Source organism: Cervus elaphus, chromosome 30, assembly GCF_910594005.1.
Source record: "Cervus elaphus chromosome 30, mCerEla1.1, whole genome shotgun sequence".
Taxonomy (NCBI): domain Eukaryota; kingdom Metazoa; phylum Chordata; class Mammalia; order Artiodactyla; family Cervidae; genus Cervus; species Cervus elaphus.
In genome coordinates, this window is record NC_057844.1 from 21,279,821 (window position 1) to 21,299,735 (window position 19,915).

The following is a 19,915-nucleotide window of genomic DNA, read 5'->3' on the forward strand; positions in this document are numbered from 1 at the left end:
TTGTGTAATTTAATTAAGAATCAAAGGGAGTGACATTTAAGTAAGTAGGAAGGAAGAACAGAACGGAGAGGAGAGGGAGAGAGGAAAGAAAAGAGATTCCCCTTCTTGAAACCACTTGTCACAGCTTTGCAAACCAAGACTGGGACTGTAGCTAGCTCATGCTTTAGAAGTAATGATGGCTGCCTAGGACTAGTGCTTATCAGGACCAACACTACATTTTCTTACAAACGATCTCATTAAATTCACAACAGGCTATAGGGTAGATATCAACAGTCCAATCTTACAAAAAGTAAATCAAAGCTCAAAGAGGCTAAATAATTTGTCTCAAAAAAGAAGAAACTAGAAACGAGTGCCTTCCTATGGCTTGGGCAGGGCTGTCAGAATTAAATCCAAATAGTTTTGCTCCTTCCTGACCCCAAACTCTATCCAGCCTCACCCTAATGGGAAGGGATCCCATGCCAGAGTGATCATTAACTCACCCCAGGGGCTGAGCAGGGTATTTTACAAACATCCATTATCTCCCTACAGCAGCAACCCCTGAATGCAGGTGCCTGCAATTGTCTTCAAGTTATTTTTAAAGGCTTTTTTTTAACTAGCAAAAGGTAACTCAGATGGTAAAGCATCTGCCTGCAATGCAGGAAACGCTGTTCAATCCCTCGATTGGAAAGATACCCTGGAGAAGGGAATGGCAACCCAGTATTCTTGCCTGGAGGATTCCACGGACAGAGGAGGCTGGTGGGCTACAGTCCATGGGTTTGCAAAGAGTTGGACACGACTGAGCGACTAACACACAAAAGAATGACGTGACACCAGTGGTAAACTGGCAAGTTGGCGGTGGGAAGCCACTCAGACCTGTGCTAAAAAGGGTGATAATGAATTCAGTGTTGGCAATTCTGAGGGAACTGTGAGAAAACACCTAGATGCTCTAGAAGTAAAACAGGTTCCTCCTCGCTTCCACCGTGCGCCCTGGTGTTTCTCCGTGGGAATTGCAACGCCGCCGCGGCTCAGGAACCTCCCGGCGATCCCTAGGAGTCTGAATTCCGGGACTGTGGGCCCAGGGGAGCCCACTCACCCGGCTCACCCACTCACCCGGCTCACTCGCGAGGCACTCATTTCTACTTTCTTCTTTTTAAAGACAAGTTATTTAACCTCTTTGAGCTTTGATTTACTTATCTGTAAGACTGGACTGGTGATATCTGCCCTATAGCTTGTCGTGAATTTAATGAGATTATACGTAAGAATATGTGGCACTGGTCTTGATAAGCGGTCACAAAGCACAGACGGGAACACGCGCCCAGCAAACACCCAAAAGTGTACAACGACCAGTACTGCATGCCTCACCCACCCACCCACAGCAAACCACAAGTGCACGAGACCGCACAGACCTCACCCACTCCTGCCCTCACACCACACACGGGCACGCAACATGCGGGCTCATGCGAGCTCGCGCACATGCTCACACCCGCTGCACACACCCTCTCGCGCGCGCACCTACGCTCGCTCACAAGCACATACTTTCTCGCGTGCGCACAGACCCGCGCGCGCGCTCACACCACGTGCACACGCCCTCTTGCGTACGCACGTACCCCCGACTCGCGTGCACACACCCGCGCGCACACGCTCCGTGCACACACCCTCTGGCGCGCGCACACGCTCTCTCGGCAGATAGGCGAAGGGCGGAACGCGAGCAGCCCCCGGGGGCCCGTCTGGGCGCGGCCAGAAGAGGGCGCGGCGCGGGGCGGTGCCGGAGTTGTTTGCCGGAGCCCCGGCCGCCAGACTCTCCGAGGGAGCCCCGCCAGCTCGCGCCGGGCCGGGTTGAACTGAGCCGCCCGGGTCACGCCGGCGCTAGCGAGCGGAGCGCGGCGGGGAGCGCACCATGGACCCCAAGGCGGGTGGCGGCGAGGAGGATGACTGTGTGGACTCGGGCGCCGAGACTGGAGGGTGAGCCGCGCGGACCGGGCCGGGCAGTGGGCGAGGAGGGCACTCTTCGAGTTGCGCGGTGGCTCTTCCCGGCCGGGGACCTTCCTGGACCGCGCGCCGGAGCCGCTTGGGCTGGCCTCGGGCCACTGGGGCTGCTCCTGCCGCCGGGTCCCTCGGGGAAGCCGGAGGGGCTGTGGTGAGCCCATCTGGGCCGGCCTTGAGAATAGAACGGCGTGCTTCGTGGCTGCCCGGGTCAGGGCGGTCCCCTCCCTGAGGGGCAGGAAAGTGGAAGGAGTCTAGGTTCAGAGTAACCCCACACCGCCCCAGCCTCTCCTGCCCTTCGCTATCACTGAGATGATGCAGCGTGCACGGCAAATGCAGAGTCCCCCTGTATCCTCCTCAGACTAGGGATGCTCTTGCACTTGTTTCTACCTTCCGCGAGGACTTTCTTCCTGTAACTCCGGAGCCCCCTGGAGTCCGGGACGGGGGCTTGGGGATGAGAAGTAAAGAGGGTAGGACACGTGAGACCTAGAAGTCTTTCAGAAGTCGTCTAAGAGGATGGCGTTTCTCATTTTATGGCTTGATTGTGCTTGGCGAGACGCCCTGTCTCCCCAACCCCTCCGCTGCCCAGCCGAAACTTCCTCGCCTCTGTGCGCACCTGTGCCAGCTGGAAGCACTAGCCTTGAGCACAGGTGGGGTGAGGATAGTGCTAAGATCTAACCCTGTTTATCATCATTATTTTTTTAATATCCTCTTCGCTTCAGCTGACTCAATTAGCCCAAACCTTTGGAGACTCATGTAATTAACCCTCTCCCACCAACACTGTTTTCCTGAGCGGGACAAAAGACTGAATGTCTTTTAGGGGACGGAGGTCATTGTAAAGGCTCCCGCCCAGTCCCTATCTCTAGAGGACTTCCCGGTGCAGAGTCAGCGGTACATCCCGGATGCGCGTACCGACCCAGAAGGAAAGGGTGTCTTTTCCTATCAGCGGTAACCCCGGGGGGAGCGGGGTGGGGGGGGGGGGGAGGACAGGAGCTGCCCAGGGCACAGAAAGCCTCGTTCCTGGAAGGTTGAGGGGGAGGGGGGCAATTCAGAATAATCTCAGGATTTGGCAACCCTGGGAGGACAGAGAGTCCAGGTCCAGAATGGACCCAGGGTCTGACCTGACCCCGGGAGAGTCTCCCTAGGCAGCCCCTCCTGCCCGCCCACCCAACCCTTCCTTGCAGCCTCCACCCACTCTAGCCCGCCTCTGGGACTTCACTGCCCCAAAGCATTTACTGTGCAATGTGCTTACCTTGTTACCCTCACTTGTGATCACTGAGGGTTCACTACAGAACCCAATTACCTTCCAGCGTTGCAACCTGATTCCAAATACTGAACTCCTGTGCTTCCTCCCACACTCTGTATATGTGACATTTAGCCCTTTAATCAGAGATTCTTGGCTTCCCGCTTCCCTGTCTTTAGTTAGCTAGACCATGAGTAGAAGAACAAAGCAAAATTAACCAGCTCATTTTCAGCTGGGTTAAATAAAGCATAAGCTGGTCCATTGGTTTTCAATTTGCGGAACTCACGTAAAACAGGTCTTTTTTGCAAGGGCTGTCTTGAAGAAGTGCAGAGGAAGCCCTGACCTGTGTGTCACACATACCCCCCTCAACCCCACCCCCCCATCCCAAGGGACAGCATGACAGCTGTCAGGGCTCCTGGGAGGGGTTCGCTGAGCATTCTGCCACCACTCTGCCTCTGTCATAATGTGTACGTTAATCGGACAGAATTGTTTGAAGAATTCTTATTACTTCCGTAGCATTCTTAAAGCTAAAGTGGCATACATTTAAATGAAATAGTTTAGGCTATTTCTATTAATCTAGTATTTGCCACTTACTCATATATCCTTTAAAGTTGAGTTTACTTATTTAAAAAACTGTCCATAGTTTCCCTGCTTTTCTAGCGCTTGCCCCCTCTTACCCTATCCAGCTTCATATAGCTGCCTGTGGAGACTGTGTGGAAAATATGTAGAAAGCATTCAGTATGTGTTTGCTTCCCAGGTGGCGCTATGGTAAAGAACCCACTTGCCAATGCAGGAGACGTAAGAGACCGGGTTTGATCCCTGGGTCAAGAAGATCCCCTGGAGGAGGGCATGGCAATCCACTCCAGTGTTCTTGCCTGGAGAATCCTGTGGACAGAGGAGCCTGGTGGGCTACAGTCCACGCGGTTGCAAAGGGTCGGACACGACTGAAGCGACTTAGTGCAGCATATTTTTAAAACGCAAATCTGATCATGTCTCTCTGCCTTGCAAGCTTTTAGTGGTTCTGTTGTCTACAAAGTACAAAGACTTTAGCATGGCCCACAAGCCCCAGTGTTGTGCAGTACCCCCCAACCCCCGCTCTCTGGCCTTGTCACTTGGAAGGCCCATCCTTGCACCCTGCATCCGACCACATCAGCTGGATTTTCTCCAGTTCCCCCGCCTGTGTCAAGCTGCCCTCTTTGCCTGCTGGGCCCTTCTCCACCTGGCACGCCTGTCCGCCAGGTGAAACTCTACTCTTAGGAGTCAGCTTAAGTGACACATCTTCTAAGGCAAGGAGTCTTAATTTGGGATGCGTGAATTGCTTTGAGCTGTAAGCAAAATGATGGGCTTTGTGTGGTTTTATGAGAAGACACTATTTTTCATCAGAGTCTCAGAGTAGCCCTTGATCCCCTCCAAACCAAGTTTGGGCAGGGTATGAGAAGTTTCCTCTTCAACATGCTGTGTTTGAAGTATTGGGAGACATCCAAGGAAAGATAGTGAGTCAGCAGTCAGGTAATCTACCTAGAGAGGAGGACTGCAGGATGGCATTGCATTTGGGAACTGCCAGCCTGAAAACGGCAATTAAAGCCTTCAGAGTGGATTAAATCAACTAAAGGTCATAGCAGACACATGCCTGGCATTTCCTATGTGCCAGGTACCATTCTAAGGCTTGTGCTGCGTGCTAAGTCGCTTCAAGTGTGTCCGACTCTCTGTGACTACATGGGCTGTAGCCCACCAGGCTTCTCTTGTCCGTGGGATTCTCCAGAGAAGAATACTGGTGTGGGTTGCCACTTCCTTCTTCAGGGGATCTTCCCGACCCAGGGATTGAACCCATGTCTCTTATGTCTCCTGCATTGCAGGTAGGTTCTTTACCACTAGGGCTACCTGGGAAGTTTCATTGTTGTTGTTCAGTCGCCCACAGTCACCCATTATGTCTGACTCTTGGCGATCCTGTGGACTGCAGCATGCCAGGCCTCCTTGTCCCTCACCATCTCCCAGAGTTTGCCCAAGTTCATGTCCATTGCATTGGTGATGCCATCCAGTCCTCTCATCTTCTGATGCCCTCTTCTCCTTCTGCCCTCAATCTTTCCCAGCATCCCTATTTCATTGACTCATTTAATCATGCAACAGCTCTGGGAAGCAGGTGCTATTGAAGGCCAACCTTGCAAAACTACAATATTTAAATGTCAGGTAAAGGAGGATGAGCTGATAAAGGAGTCTGAGAAAAAGGAGGCATAGAGTGAAAAAAAGAAGGTGGTATCCTGGCAGCCAAGGGAAAAAAAAAGGAAAGAGGCAAGTTATGCTATGAGGAATGAATCAGGAGGAAGGTGAAGTGTCTTCTTTTTTCACATTTTTGGCTGTGCTGGGTTGTCATTGCTCCACGTGGGCTTTCTCTAGTTGCCACGAGTCGGGGGCTGCTCTCTAGTTACCGTATGCAGGCTTCTCCCCGTGGTGGCTTCTCTTGCTATGGAGCACAGGCTCCTGGCCTCGGGTTTCAGTAGTTGCAGCCCATGAGCTTAGTTGCTCTGCTCCATGTGGAATCTTCCCGGACCAGGGATCAAACCTATATCCCCTGCATTGGCAGATGGATTCTTAACCACGAGAGAAGTCTGGAAATCTCTTCTTTGTAAACAGAGATGATGAAGAGAAGGAGGAGTAGTAGTTGATGGAGGAGAAGTGGGTGCAAAAGCCAGGTCGGCGTGAGGGAGAGGAGGTAGCTGGGAATGGGAGGAGTGAGGAGAGGCAGTATCTGGGAGCGGGTAATGGGATGAGGGAAGGAGTCTTCAACATAAGCAATAATCGGGCAGTAAATGCTCATAGAAAGGATTCTGTAAATGAGGGAGGCTAACTGTGTAGGAGAAAGATGTATATCTGTAATGTCAGCTTTCTAAAAAGGTGGAGGGGGGCAGATGGACCTTGGACCAGCTGGACAGATTGGCTTATGGACAGAGGGGGCACATCCCTGTTGCAATCAGTGGGAGAGAAGGGAACATGGGTTTCCACTGAGTCCAGATGCAGCCCCCAGGAGAATGGAGACCTGACATGGTTGTTCAGGCAAAGATGAGTGGGAAGCCAGCTGAGATTAGTGATTATATCGGAAAGTACCAGTCTGTCTCTCCTGCGCAGGGTCCACCTGCCTAGGGGCAGGCAGAGAGAGATAGTGGGTAGCTGGGATCATCAAGGTTGGTGGGGGGACTGTTGCTAGGCTGGTGTGAGCAGAACAGAGGAGCAAGGCATTCTGGGGCTATTGCTTGAGCTGATGACTGATCCTTTCAGCAGCGCATCTGAAATGCCGCTAAGAACCTCTGTGGGTCCCACTGCCAGGGGGTGGACTGTGCTCATCCCTTTGAGCATTACAGTCAAAAGAGCCAGCCAGCTGCGGGGTTTTTTGTTTCTTTTTTTTTTTTTCCATTTATTTTTATTAGTTGGAGGCTAATTACTTTACAATATTGTAGTGGTTTTTGCCATACATTGACATGAATCAGCCATGGATTTACATGTATTCCCCATCCCGATCCCCCCTCCCACCTCCCTCTCCACCCGATCCCTCTGGGTCTTGCCAGTGCACCAGCCCCGAGCACTTGTCTCATGCATCCAGCCTGGGCTGGTGATCTGTTTCACCCTTGATAATATACATGTTTTGATGCTGTTCTCTCGAAAGATCCCACCCTCGCCTTCTCCCACAGAGTCCAAAAGTCTGTTCTGTACATCTGTGTCTCTCTTTCTGTTTTGCATATAGGGTTATTGTTACCATCTTTCTAATAAATGCTGGAGAGGGTGTGGAGAAAAGGGAACCCTCTTACACTGTTGGTGGGAATGCAAACTAGTACAGCCGCTATGGAGAACAGTGTGGAGATTTCTTAAAAAACTGGAAATAGAACTGCGATATGACCCAGCAATCCCACTTCTGGGCATACACACCGAGGAAACCAGATCTGAAAGAGACACGTGCACCCCAGTGTTCATCACAGCACTGTTTATAATAGCCAGGACATGGAAGCAACCTAGATGCCCATCAGCAGACGAATGGATAAGGAAGCTGTGGTACATATACACCATGGAATATTACTCAGCCATTAAAAAGAATTCATTTGAATCAGTTCTAATGAGATGGATGAAACTGGAGCCCATTATACAGAGTGAAGTAAGCCAGAAAGATAAAGACCAGCTGCGGTTTAAATGCTGGTTCCTCCACTTAGGAATTGTGGAACCTTGAACCAGTTGCTTAAGCTCTCTCTGCCCTCAGCTTTCCCGTCTGTAAACTGTGGGTGACATAATAGTACTCCCCTCATAGGATGGTTATGAGGATTAAATGAGGCTATACACTTAAATTCCATGGACAGAGGAACCTGGCGGGCTACAGTCCATGGGGTTGCAGAGAGTCGGACATGACTGAGCAATTAACACTATACATTTAATGTCCCTAGAATGGTGCCTGGCATAAGTAAACCCCCAGTATGAAAAATACTCCAAATGGTAAACTTGAGGGTTAAAAAAAACACACAAACATATATATAGGCTGCGCTGGGTCTTCATTGCTGTGTCCAGGCTTTCTCTAGTTGCTGCAGGCCTAGTTGTGGTGCTCAGGTTTCTCATTGCAGTGGCTTCTCTTATTGCATAGCACAGGCTCTAAGGTGCATGGACTTTAGTAGTTGCAGTACTCAGGCTCAGTAGCTGTGGCCCTCCGGGCATGTGGAATCTTCCCGGACCAGGAATTGAACCGGTGTCCCTGGCATTGCAAGGCTGATTCTTAACCACTGGACCATGAGGGAAGCCCCTTAGAGTTTTTTTTTAATGCTTTTTTTTTTTTAAGTTTATTTTATTTATTTTTATTTTTGGCTGTGCTGGGTCTTCATTGTTTTTGCACAGGCTTTCTCTAGTCACAGCAAGTGGGGGTTACTGTTCATTGCAATACGTGGGCTTCTCATTGTGGTGGCTTCTCTTGTTGCACAGGCTCTAGGGTGAGTGGGCTTCGGTAGTTCCAGCTCTCAGACTCTAGGGCACAGACTCAGTTGTGGCACACGTGCTTAGTTGCTCCATGGTATGTGGAATCTTCCCGGACCAGGGATCAAACCTGTGTCCCCTGCATTGGCAGACAGACTCTTATCCACTGTGCCACCAAGGAAGTACTTAGAGTTTCATATAATAAAAAGGTACATCTCCTGGTGCCCTCAAAACCATATGTTCTGTGTCCACAGTAGAGGTTCTGATGCTTTTAAATGCCTTAAAAATTTGGTCATTGTTCAGAACGTCTGAAAGCCTATGGCACATGCCTCAATATGATAATTATTTTTATTTTAAAGATGAAGAAATGAAAGTTTGGAGGTGCATGACTAGTTAATGGGTTATATTGAAACCCAGGCCTCCAGCACACTTTCCACCTGGTAAAGGTGTCTTTCAAGGAGCAACTGGTCTGTAATTGATTCTTATTTTCTGTTCAAATACTTTCTTTTGCTTGGATTGCTATCAATACCTTTGCAGTCTGACCCCTCAACATGGGCTAAGACTAAAAGCAAACTAGCATTCTTGGGTAATTTGACGTCATTTTGAAACTTGCATTCTCTAGATCCACTTGAAAACCTGCTTTGTGCTTCCATGTACTTTCTGTTAGAAAAAGATTGGCAAGTCAGCTACTGACTGTAATCCACTATCATAAGAAACAGAATCTCTTGAACAGAGAGACAAGCAGAGTTTTGTAAACCAAAACAAAAGACTAAGATGAATGTTTTCCAATGGGTGTTTCTTTAGCGCTGTCTCCCAGACTTGGCCTTTAAGCCACTCTTTCAAATATGACAATAGCTGATGGATTATTTTCATTCAGAAGTTTGACCTGGCGTTAATGGCAGTAATGTCAGCTGTCACTGAGCTTCTGAAAACATAGGGTCATATTATGTCCTTTATCTTTGGGTGACCTCCAACAGATGCATCACTGTGATTTCAGAGATAACCAACAATTCACAGGTCTAGCGTTTATAAACCGGTGGGTGGGAAAAAATAGGTAGAGTAGATTTTTAAACAAGACGTTTAAAGAACAGTAGGGGGGAAATCTTGCATAGAAGAAAAGACGATCTATTAGATACTCTATTATCTTTGTGTTCAAGGTGGAGCTCGATAGCTCTAAATTACTCTGGCATCTAATTCAGTAGACCGAGAGTTCACAGTTGAGGTCCATGGGGCATTGAGCTGATTTACCAAAATGTCAAGATCAATTTCACTGAAATGTCGAGATCAATTCTTACCCCAAGATTTCTCTGGAAAAGAGAATTTAGGAAGGTATCCATTTTAAATGAATATAAAAATTGGCCAGTAGGCTATTGACAAACCATCTTAAGTGCCGACCTCTTTCTATTTAACACCTCTATGTATAATTGTGATTAAAGTCCAGTCAAGGGACCACATATCACTTTCTGTTTAGTATTACATTACTAAATAAATGTAATGTTTGAAAATGTGTCTACTATATGTGCCAGGTATGTGAATATATATAATCTTTGTATTATCCTGCTTATCTGTATCATGTGTCCATAAATTTTTCATCCTAAAATTTGTGGATTCACCTGGCATGCTTCATTCTGGGAGAGCTGAATATCTTATGCAGAGCCAGCTAGATAAATTCTTATAAATTCTTCTCCCATCTTAAGATGTGAGACCAATAAATAAGATCCCCAAGACAGGTACCCTACCACTTGCTTCCTCTTACCTAAAACACCTGGGAGTACACACCCCTCCAGAGAACCAGAGTCAGTATCCAAAATTGTTTGACCATATTTATGCATAAAATTGTTTCAAGCTTAAAGTTTGTCTTCCACTGTCCATATTTCTAGTAAATAACCTTCCAGGGTTATTTGGAATGTCTTTTAAGAACTATAAAAGTCTTCATACCTCAACTCAGTTCCTATTCCCCATCATGATAATTTTTCTAAGGAAATTAAATATATTGATAAATATCTCATCTCCGTGTGCTTTGCAAAAGTGAACAATCAGAAACAGTCATATAGCCAACAAAAGGGACATGGTTGACTAAATTATAGAATATCACTGTATCTATATAATTACAGGAACTATGTGGCAGCATTTTATGATAGAGTTAGTGAAAAGAGTAGTTTAAAATTGTATCTCTGTCATTATGGCAACTGGGTACAAATGACATCACCAGGACCAGAGGCTGGAAAGCAATGTGAGGTTGTAAGTGACTTTTCTTTCTGTTTGATTTCTGTTTTGATGGTGGACAGGGGTAGAAATTGGAGTGATGGATGAGACTGCAGAGCTGAGCAGAGGCCATCAGTCATAGAAAGAGGGGCTTATGTCCAGCTTGAACTTCATCAGATTTGTGCTTTGCAAAGATTGGCCGCTGGATGAGGGAGGAGTTTGAGCAGAGCAAGAGTGACCGAAGACTGACCATTTGGCACGCTTGATTGGGGCAGTGCTTTTCATCACAAGAAATATGGAGAGATTCAAGGCAGAGGCATCCATTCTGCTAGCACCTGCCCTAAAATTCCCCCTCTGCACTTTAAGATTCTTGGAAAATGCTTCAAATGTAAATTTTATTCTACATACGTATCCATCCATATGCAAATCTTTTAAAATGCATATGTGAAACCCATATGCTTCGAGAGCATTTGGAAAACCCTAGCTGAAAATAGTGACAAAATTTTAATGGTAAAAATCAATACGATTGCACATTCTTATAGAATGTTTTATTGGACTTGTCATGCAGTTTCTCTGAAGCCTGGCCATCTTAAGATGATCACATTGTCATGGAATTGTTTTGCTATTGCATCTACCAAGTGGATGCTGGTTGAGTATTCATTGCATTTACATGTAGTTACATTTCTAAGTATCATCCTAAAGTTTATTTATGCCCTGCCTGGTTCCAGAAGAAATTTAATGCACTGACTTACAAATCCTGCATTTCATAATGTTCCTGATCCCTGACTCCTCTTTCTCCCCTTCTCCTCTCACTGTTCCTTGAGCTAGCGTGTGTCTCCGGACTCTCCACTCCATTCTGCCTTCTAACTCCTTCCTTGCCACCACCCTAGTTCAAGCCTTTATCATATCATTCCTCACTTCCTGGTCACCTTACATATGTTATCACCTTAGTTTCCAAATCTGTGGTATGAAAAATTGGATGAGATTTCGGTGGATGCAGTTTGTAATCTATCGAGGGATATGCAGGTGTTAGTAGTTGTTATTCTTTCCAGTTTTAAAATTCATTGATTCTGTGACAGTTAAAGTACAAGTTGGCCCAAGAATTCATTCGAGTTTTTCCATGATAGCGTTCTGAAAAAACCCGAACAAATGTTTTGGCCAGCCCAATTGGCGCTAGTGGTAAAGAACCTGCCTGCCAATGCAGGAAACATAAGAGACATGAGTTCAATTCCTGGGTTGGGAAGATACCCTGGAGAAGGGCATGGCAACCCACTCCAGTATTCTTACCTGGAGAATCCCATGGACAGAGGAGCCTGGTGGGCTACAGTCCATAGGGTCACAAAGAGTTGGACACAATTTAGCACGCACACAATATTTCATTTGAAAAGAGAAAATCACTCGCTGTCTTGCTTCCATTTTGTCCCTCTACCAGTAAGTCAGCCCATCATTTTGTGTGAGAGATATAGGTTGTTTTAACTAATGAGACAGTATGCTTTTTATGCTCTTAAAAAATTTTTTTTGTATATGCCTTTTTAATGTGGTAAGAAAGTCAATGGAATAAAAGATGATTCAAGAAAGGCCACATGAGGCTTAGTAAATACAGGGAGTGTGTACCTATAAAATTAAACATAATTAACTGCTCTATTTGCATAACTATGTCCCCTAACTACCACCTTGGCAGAATAAGCCCCTCAGTGCCTGAGAGATTAGTTGCCTACTGAGAATGACTTGGGGACCCTGCGGGGAGAAAACCAATAGCTTCTATACCATGGAAGTTGCCCGAGAGGGACGGCTTAAGAGCCACACAAATAGAGCAGAAACTTAGTAGAGATTAAGCAGGCAAGTTCTTGGCCAGATTCCCGTTCTCACAGAGGCCTGATGCCAGCAGCTGATTCTCTGTGTAGAAGCTGATGGGTTATTTCACCCTGGCCCTAACCCTGCCTTTTCCCTTTGCCGATCGTAGCCCACATCCTGTTACTCTAGTATCAGCAGGATTTCTTCCCAGATGGAACTGAAATCAACCACCATTGTGCCTGACTGTTTCCTGATAGTCAGCCAGACCTTGAATATGGGGGCCCTCCCAGCCAGGGTCCCCTCTCACTCACCGGGGGTCCACTTCGCCTCTGCTTACATCAGCAAAGAAGCATTTCCCCAAGGGGAGGAACTGATCTTTGAAGGGTTTAACCTTTTGCAGCGGTTTAACCTTCAGGGGGCAGGGTGTGGGTGGGGAGCTGTGAAGCCCTTTGAGAATCTGTTGAAAACACTAGCCTTCTCCCCAGACACATAAGCTTCCATTCAAAACTTTGCCAGTAAATGTAGATGGTTCGGAACCCATCTGGTCTCCCATGTGGGAGACTCACAGAGCCCATATGAGGGACCCTGGGTTTCTAGAATGTCTTTCTAGTTGTGCTTTCAAATTCAGACATAACTTGATTCTGTACAAAACAGTCCACAGCATGACACTTTTGAATTTGTGGCATTTCTTTACCAGTTAAATGCTACGACTGACTGTTTTAAGATTCTAGCTTGGAGCGATCACTTGGATAGAGAGCAGTCACGTCTACTCCTCCTAACGCTGAGGTTTTGTGTTTCAGGTCCGACTACAGCCACGTGTCCTCCACCAGCAGTAAGTATGGCTTAACTGTCCTTCCTCTTTGTCTTGAGCACCCGGGGTGGGCAGTCAGTCCCATTCCTGTATGTTAGAGAAGGCTGTCCATGCTTTAATAGTAAGAATCACAGGTTTACCAAAGAACGTGTCACAGGATCCTGTAAATCTGGGAAGCAGAATTTGATTGCACCTTGACTTGAGGGCTAGACATGCCACTATTTTCCCTATGGAAATTCAGCCTGGAGGAACTAGCCCAGGCTTTATTTACCTGCATGCTTGGAAAATACCTTCTCTGGTAAAGCTGAGGTCATTCATTCATTCAACAAATGTGTCATGTACCTACTGTCTGGAGCTCACAGCTCCGAGTGCTTTCATTGGATCCATGAGGTGGCCCCAACTCCTCTGCTGGGCAAACTTCCTCCCATGTCTGTCTGTATCTGCAGGCAGATGTCATAGGTGACTATTACATATAGTAAAAGCCAAACAAAAAAAAAAAGGGGAGTATGTTTATAAGCATACTCTGAGCATAGAAAAAGGTGCCTGTATTAAATATTATTAATAACTTACAAATCTATTTATGGGAAATTAGGCCTTACATCTAGGAGCAATGTGCAAAGATGAAGATCACTACAAAGCCATTCAGATTAATTAAACACTTATTTTATAAACAAAATAACACAAAAATTGTCTTACAATAAAAGCCCTGTTTTTTTTTTTATTTGAATTGTTCTGTCCTAGCTCATTGTTAAGCTCTCAATTCTAAATAGTTCCCAAATGGAAAGATACTTAATTGGATTATTCTATTTATTGATGTTCTGGCTTAGTTTTTTCTTTGCAATAAGAGACTGTGCAGAAAGCTCTATGTCTGGGATGGTAATTTAGTGTCAAATTATATTTAGTTATTCGTATAACCTCAGTGAGCAGTTTCTGATCATTTCAGCCAACTGGAGACCCAGCATTGCCCCTTAGTTATTAAGAACCATTAGTAATAATGAGATTAATGCTCTAGTGATCTGCATTCCCTCCCGGAAGCTTCTGCATTCCGAAAACCAGAGAATGTGTTCTCTCTCTGCTGCCATTTTCAGTTTTGCCCAGAGGCTACATTTCTTTAAGAATGATTTTTCTAAAATACTTGCCTGAAGCCTTTGTTCAATTTGTAGCTCTCAAATCAGTCCTCTGGGTCACAACAAAGCACCTCTCTTGTCAGTGAAACCGGTAATTTGGTTTGGGATGTTTTTCTCTCCATTATTTTAATTGCGATCTCTGAGTTAGAATTTTTCTTGGTGCAATTGGGATCAATAACCTTTTATTGTTGTTCCCTTTCTCTTTAAATATTTGGCGATTCCTGCCTCCTCCTTCAGTGTTGGGGCCTCTTGGTGAGTGAGGGTGTATACATGCGTTTTGTATTTCAATTGGAAATGTATTTGACCACCAGTAATAGAGAAAAATAATGACTTAAGTATGGTTTTCCTTTCCTCTGTTGTTGATCAGTTGCTAAGTCATGTTTGACTCTGTGACCCCACAGACTGCAGCACACCAAGCTTCCCTGCCCTTCACTGTCTCCTGGAGCTTGCTCACACTCATGTCCACTGAGTCAGTGATGCCATCTAACCATCTCATCCTCTGTCGCCCCCTTTTCCTCTTGCCCTCAATCTTTCCCAGCATCAGGGTCTTTTCCAATGAGTCAGCTCTTCGCATCAGGTGGCCAAAGTATTGGAAATTCAGCTTCAGCATCAGTCCTTCCAATGAATATTCAGGGTTGATTTCCTTTAGAATTGACTGGATTGATCTCCTCCAAGCTACTCTCAAGAGTCTTCTCCAGCACCACAATTTGAAAGCATCGATTCTTTGGACCTTCCTTATGGTCCAACTCTTATATTCATACATGACTATTGGAAAACCACAGCTTTGACTACATGGACCTTTTGTCAGCAAAGTGTTTTCCTCTAATTAAAAAAAAGTCTGGAGGAAGCAATGCAGGTCTGTTGTGCAGTCCTTGGATTTTGGCTTCCCTCCTCAGAGTTGCCTCAAAGTTACAAAATAGCTGCCTCTGCCACAGCCATCACATCGTTGTTCTGGGCAGCAAGAAGAGGTGAGGGGATACTGGTGGGCCCCTGGATGTCTTTGTCCTGTATGTTGCCTGAACGGGCCTTTCCTCCCAGCTAGGACCATCAGTCCTGGCCACACCTATACACAGAAGGCCCCTTACGCATCAAGCCAAAGGTAACACAGTGGACCCTTTCTGAAAAGTAAAAACTTATGTTAAATCAGAGTCTTAAGTCTATCCTTTAAAACATAGGTTCAGTTGTGCTGCAATTGTAAAAAGTATTTTTCAAATTGATGTTAAAAATAGCGTTTCCTCACAAACTGGATAATCACAGTCAGAGGACTGAGCAGAAAGAAGGTTAATGATTTTCCTCTTCCTCCTGAAAGGCGCAGTTGCAGGGTCACTCCCCCTCTCACAGCCAGCTTGGTGGCCTCATCCTCCGTGCGATCCAGAGGGCTCACCAGTCAGTCCCGGTTCCCACATGTTGGTCGTGGAAGCACCTCTTGCCTGTCGGTCATTCTTCTGCTGTTCGTCAGCCCCTGTCCACTGGACCACTTGTTTCTAAATGATTCCTGATTCCCGATCAGGGTTTGAGCACTGGTACTAACTGGTCACTTAGGTAATGGACTTATCTGTGTCTGCAGGTGGTTCTTAACCGAATATCCACATGATGTGCCTTTAACTGTTTGATCCTGAATTCACAGAGGCGTAAATGCTTCCTTGGGATGAGCTGGGGTTGGACTGTGTCTGTCCAGGGTTGGGTTTTGTCATTCCTGGGGTGGTCAGGAGAGCTTCCACCAAGAATACCACTCTGTTGGGCCGCCAGTTTTCTTCTTAGAAAGAAAGCAGAGGCTGCTTCCTCACCCTGCCTGCCCTGATGACGGCAGAAGAAAGATCAGCCCCAAGAGAAAGGACCAAAGCGGTGGTGTGGGGTCCAGGTGTCCTAGTCCTGGTTTTGCCATGAATTAGCTGTGTGCTCTCAGGAAAGTCATCTACCCTCTCTGAGCCTCAGTTTCCCCTTCTGTAGAATGAACCCCTGAGGACCTCTCCAGGTGCTCTGGGATGCTTGGATGTGACTGTCTTAGAAACTCCACTAAAAAGAGAGAAGGGAGGGAGGAAAGACAGCATGAAGACTCAAGGACTCTGTACCTTTTTTCTTTGTCCTGGAATAAGAGTCCAGAGGGTGGGCATCCTCTCTGGCGGACAGTATCACTAACCCTGAAATGAGGGCTGTTCAGGTCAGTTTGAGCTTCTGCGAGCTTCCTCTAAGTCAGTAGAGACATTGTGGTGAGGGCACTCAAATAAGTGGATAGGGGAGGGGAGAGAAGGAGGGTAACATACCATTGGGCATCTTCTTTTTTTAATCTTTTTTAAAATGTCATTGAAATATAGTTGATTTATAGTGTTGTGTTAATTTCTGCTGTACAATAAAGTGATTCAGATACATACATGTATACATTATTCTTTTTTAATATTCTTTTCCATTATGGTTTGTCACAGAATATTGAATATAGTTCCCTGTGCTATAGAGTTGTTATTGTTTAGCCGCTAAGTCATGTCTGACTCTTTTGTGACCCCATGGACTGTAGTCCGCCAGGCTCCTCTGTCCATGGGGTTCTCCTGGCAAGAATACTGGAGTGGGTTGCCATTCCCTTCTCCAGACTGGTCGTCTTGTTTTTCTGCCACGTCTGGGACTAAAGAATTGCATTTCCATTGACTGTGTCCAGTCACACTTTCAACTCAGGAGAGTGGCTCAGGGGCTTCTTTAGTGGATGTTTTGGTTTTGTGTAGATAAAATTTTGTCCTCATTGCAACTGGTCCATTCGACTTTTTTAGATTGATGGCCAAAAAGGCTTTTCATTTGTTTCTGCAAAAACTGTACACACGCTGAGCATTCAGGAGATCTCAGTAAAGCATGATGCTTCCTTAGGAAGTTGAGTTTAATTTATACTCTCAGAATTTTGGGCTTCCCTGGTGACTCAGGAGGTAAAGAATCTGCTTGCAATGCAGGGAACGTGGGTTGGGAAGATATCCTGGAGATGGGAATGACAACCCACTCCAGTATTCTTGCCTGGAGAATCCCATGGACAGAAGAGCCTGGTGGGCTACAGTCCATGGGGTCCCAGAGTGGGACATGACTGAGCAACTAACACTTTCACTTTCTCAGAATTTTGGGTTGTTTTTTTTTCCAGCAGCCTTGCTAGAAGATCATCAAGCTACTGTGTACAGTTTGCATTCTTAAGCGATTTAAATAAAAAGAGGAAATTTTATAAACAGGCTAAGATAAAAACAATCATTATGCCAAGGAGAAAATAAATCAACTGCATTTCCCATGATGTGTGATTGAATATTTCCATTCCAATAAAGATTATAATCATACTTGGAGAATTTCTCTTAGAAAATGCTGGGAGTTGGAAAATGATATTTTCAGGACAGTATAACATTTCTTGGGGACTTCTAGCCACAGGATAATGCCGGTAGGAGGTAGTCAAAGAATTTGTTTATGTGTTTAAGACTCTTCTTCAAATTGTGCCTTTAAGACTCTTCTCCTAATTGTGCCTGAGACTGTTTTTTCTTGAAACTCAAGTAGAGTCATTAACTCTTCACCTGGTTCTTATCAACTGCCCATGACAGCAGGAATGCCTGGCAGTTCTGTGCTCTTTTCAGACTTTTCAAAGCACACATGGCAAAAGATCAGTTGAAGTGATCAAGAAGGTGCTTGGTAGTGCCCTGAGGAACCCTCTGTGTCTGAAATTATGGAGAAGTGGCCCTGAGCAGTGCATTCTGCTCACCCGAGCCCAGGAGCATGGAGTAAGCTGTGCAAAAAAGGCCCGTGTTATGGGTGGGCGGGAGTCACTGAATCTGTTTTCACCCATTTCTCCCCCATCTTCCCTGGCCCCTGCCTATGCCTCAGATTCCTGCCCGCCAGTTTCTCTCCCAGCTTTCTTTCCCTTGCTTCCTGCTCTGCCCTTCTAGTGAGTCAGGTAGCTTCCCTGTTTCCCACCCACGCTCTCCCTAATGGTCCCGGGCTTCTACAAGCTGTAGGTCCAATGGACTTCTGTCCCCTCAGTTTTCCTGGGGCCACCGTGTCTGTGATTGGCCCTTGAGGGCAGCCTCAAAGAGGCCCAGCTGCTGCTGTGGGCCCCTGGACACATTCTCGTCTCAAGGTAAAATGGTCAGTAGATTGCAGTGTTTGTTTGCTTGGGGTTTTGTTTTGATAGGTAAGAAGTGAATTTAGAGAGAAACACACTCCACAAACAGAGTGTGGGCCATCTCAGAAGGCAAGAGAGACCTCAAACCATGGTGTAGTTAGCTTTTATGTTGTGGTTTAATCTTTAAGCTGTGTCTTACTCTTGTGACCCTATGGACTGTAGCCCACTAGGCTCTTCTGTCCATGGGATTTCCAGGCAAGAATACTGGAGTGGGTTTCTATGTCCTTCTCCAAGGGATCTGGCAGACCCAGGGATCAAACCTGGGTCTTCTATGCTGCAGGCAGTCTCCTGCTTTACAGGTGAATTCTTTACCAGCTGAGCTACCAGGGAATCCCCTAAGCTATTATGAGCTGGGTAATTTTCATAGGCTAATGAGTGGGGGGGATTATTCCAACTATTTGGGAGAAGGGGTGGGATTTCCAGGAATTGGGCCGCTGCCCGCTTTTTGGTCTTTGATGATCAGCCTTGAAACCGTCATGGTGCTTGAGTGTGTCACTTAGCTTGCTGGTGTGTTACGATGAGCATTTACTGAGGCTCAAGGTCTAGTGGAAGTCAACTTGCCCGCCATCTTGGACCCATTTGCTTCTAATCAGTTTATGTCATGTCCTTGAGCTCTGTCATTCTTTCAAAGGCTGTGCCCTGCCCCCACAGGTGCTTTTTAAATGGAAAAAATCAGGATATCTTGATTAATTGCAAGGCACTGTAGCTGGTCGAGAGCCACCTTGGGGCTTGTCAAGTCCTCCTCGCTGTTCTGATGGGAGGATATCCCAAGGCTGCCTTTGTTCACAGGCGCATCTTTCTAAATGCTATCTTTTTCTTTTCATTTCTCAGTGGTGTCATCATTTCCATGCTATTTCAGGATACGGAAGCATAATACGTTTTGATTTTGTCTCTGGCTACATCTGTGCCTCCCCTCAGCATGGAGGGGGAAGATAAGCCCATTGTGATTTAATTAATGAAAGAACGTAAGGAGCTTTTAAAGCAGCAGTACCTTGAAAATGTATGGTTTTGTCCTGTAGGACTCACCAATGATGGAGAATATTTGCATATATGATCTGTGTCCCTATATCCAGAGCTAAATTCAGACTTGGGATATGAAATATTCATTATTTTCTTTCTGTTTTTATTAGAAGAGCAGATAACTTATTGACAGAGTTTGCTCATTTTACAGCCAGTTTTTATCACACACATCCAGAAACAGGAAGATCAGTGTTTTGGAAGAGGTGACGGGAGTCAGTTTCACTTTGATCCATTTGTAAATGTCATAATTTTTTTTTCTGTGTACAGTACTTTCCCCATTATGATTTTCAGAACAAATATCTTCCAGAATCTTATTCCATAAGATCTAAGCAGAACTCAAACCTATGTATTAATCCTTATGAAGAACAATTTCAGCCATTGAAGTTGCTTAATTCTGTGGTCAGTGTGGAATTGGTAATATATACAGGCTTGCCAAAAGATTAAAAAATCCACCTATTTCATCCCCAGCTTCACATTCCTATTGCAGTAAAAGCACCAAAAGAAAAGTTACCAATTTTCTCTAATTTAGAATATTGCCTTTCAGACAAAGTTAGTTATGGTTAAAGACCATAATACAGTCTTTAAAAAATAACCTGACAGGTATCTTAAGTATCTCAGTTCACGTCCATCACTACTTTCATTCATTTTCTACTTCCTCGGATCCCCAAGGGCTTATT

The 19,915-nt window shown here is 45.8% G+C and overlaps 1 protein-coding gene across 1 annotated transcript in view; it reads left to right on the top strand.

Moving 5' to 3' along the window:
* The first annotated feature begins 1,665 nt into the window (after positions 1–1,665).
* Positions 1,666–19,915, top strand: part of FAM124A (family with sequence similarity 124 member A) — a 111,905-nt gene continuing 93,655 nt past the window's right edge. The window contains exons 1-2 of the mRNA XM_043892353.1: positions 1,666–1,941; positions 12,946–12,977. Of these exons, the coding sequence (XP_043748288.1) occupies positions 1,877–1,941; positions 12,946–12,977 (97 nt within the window). The 5' untranslated portion in view covers positions 1,666–1,876. The remainder of the gene's footprint in view (positions 1,942–12,945; positions 12,978–19,915) is intronic.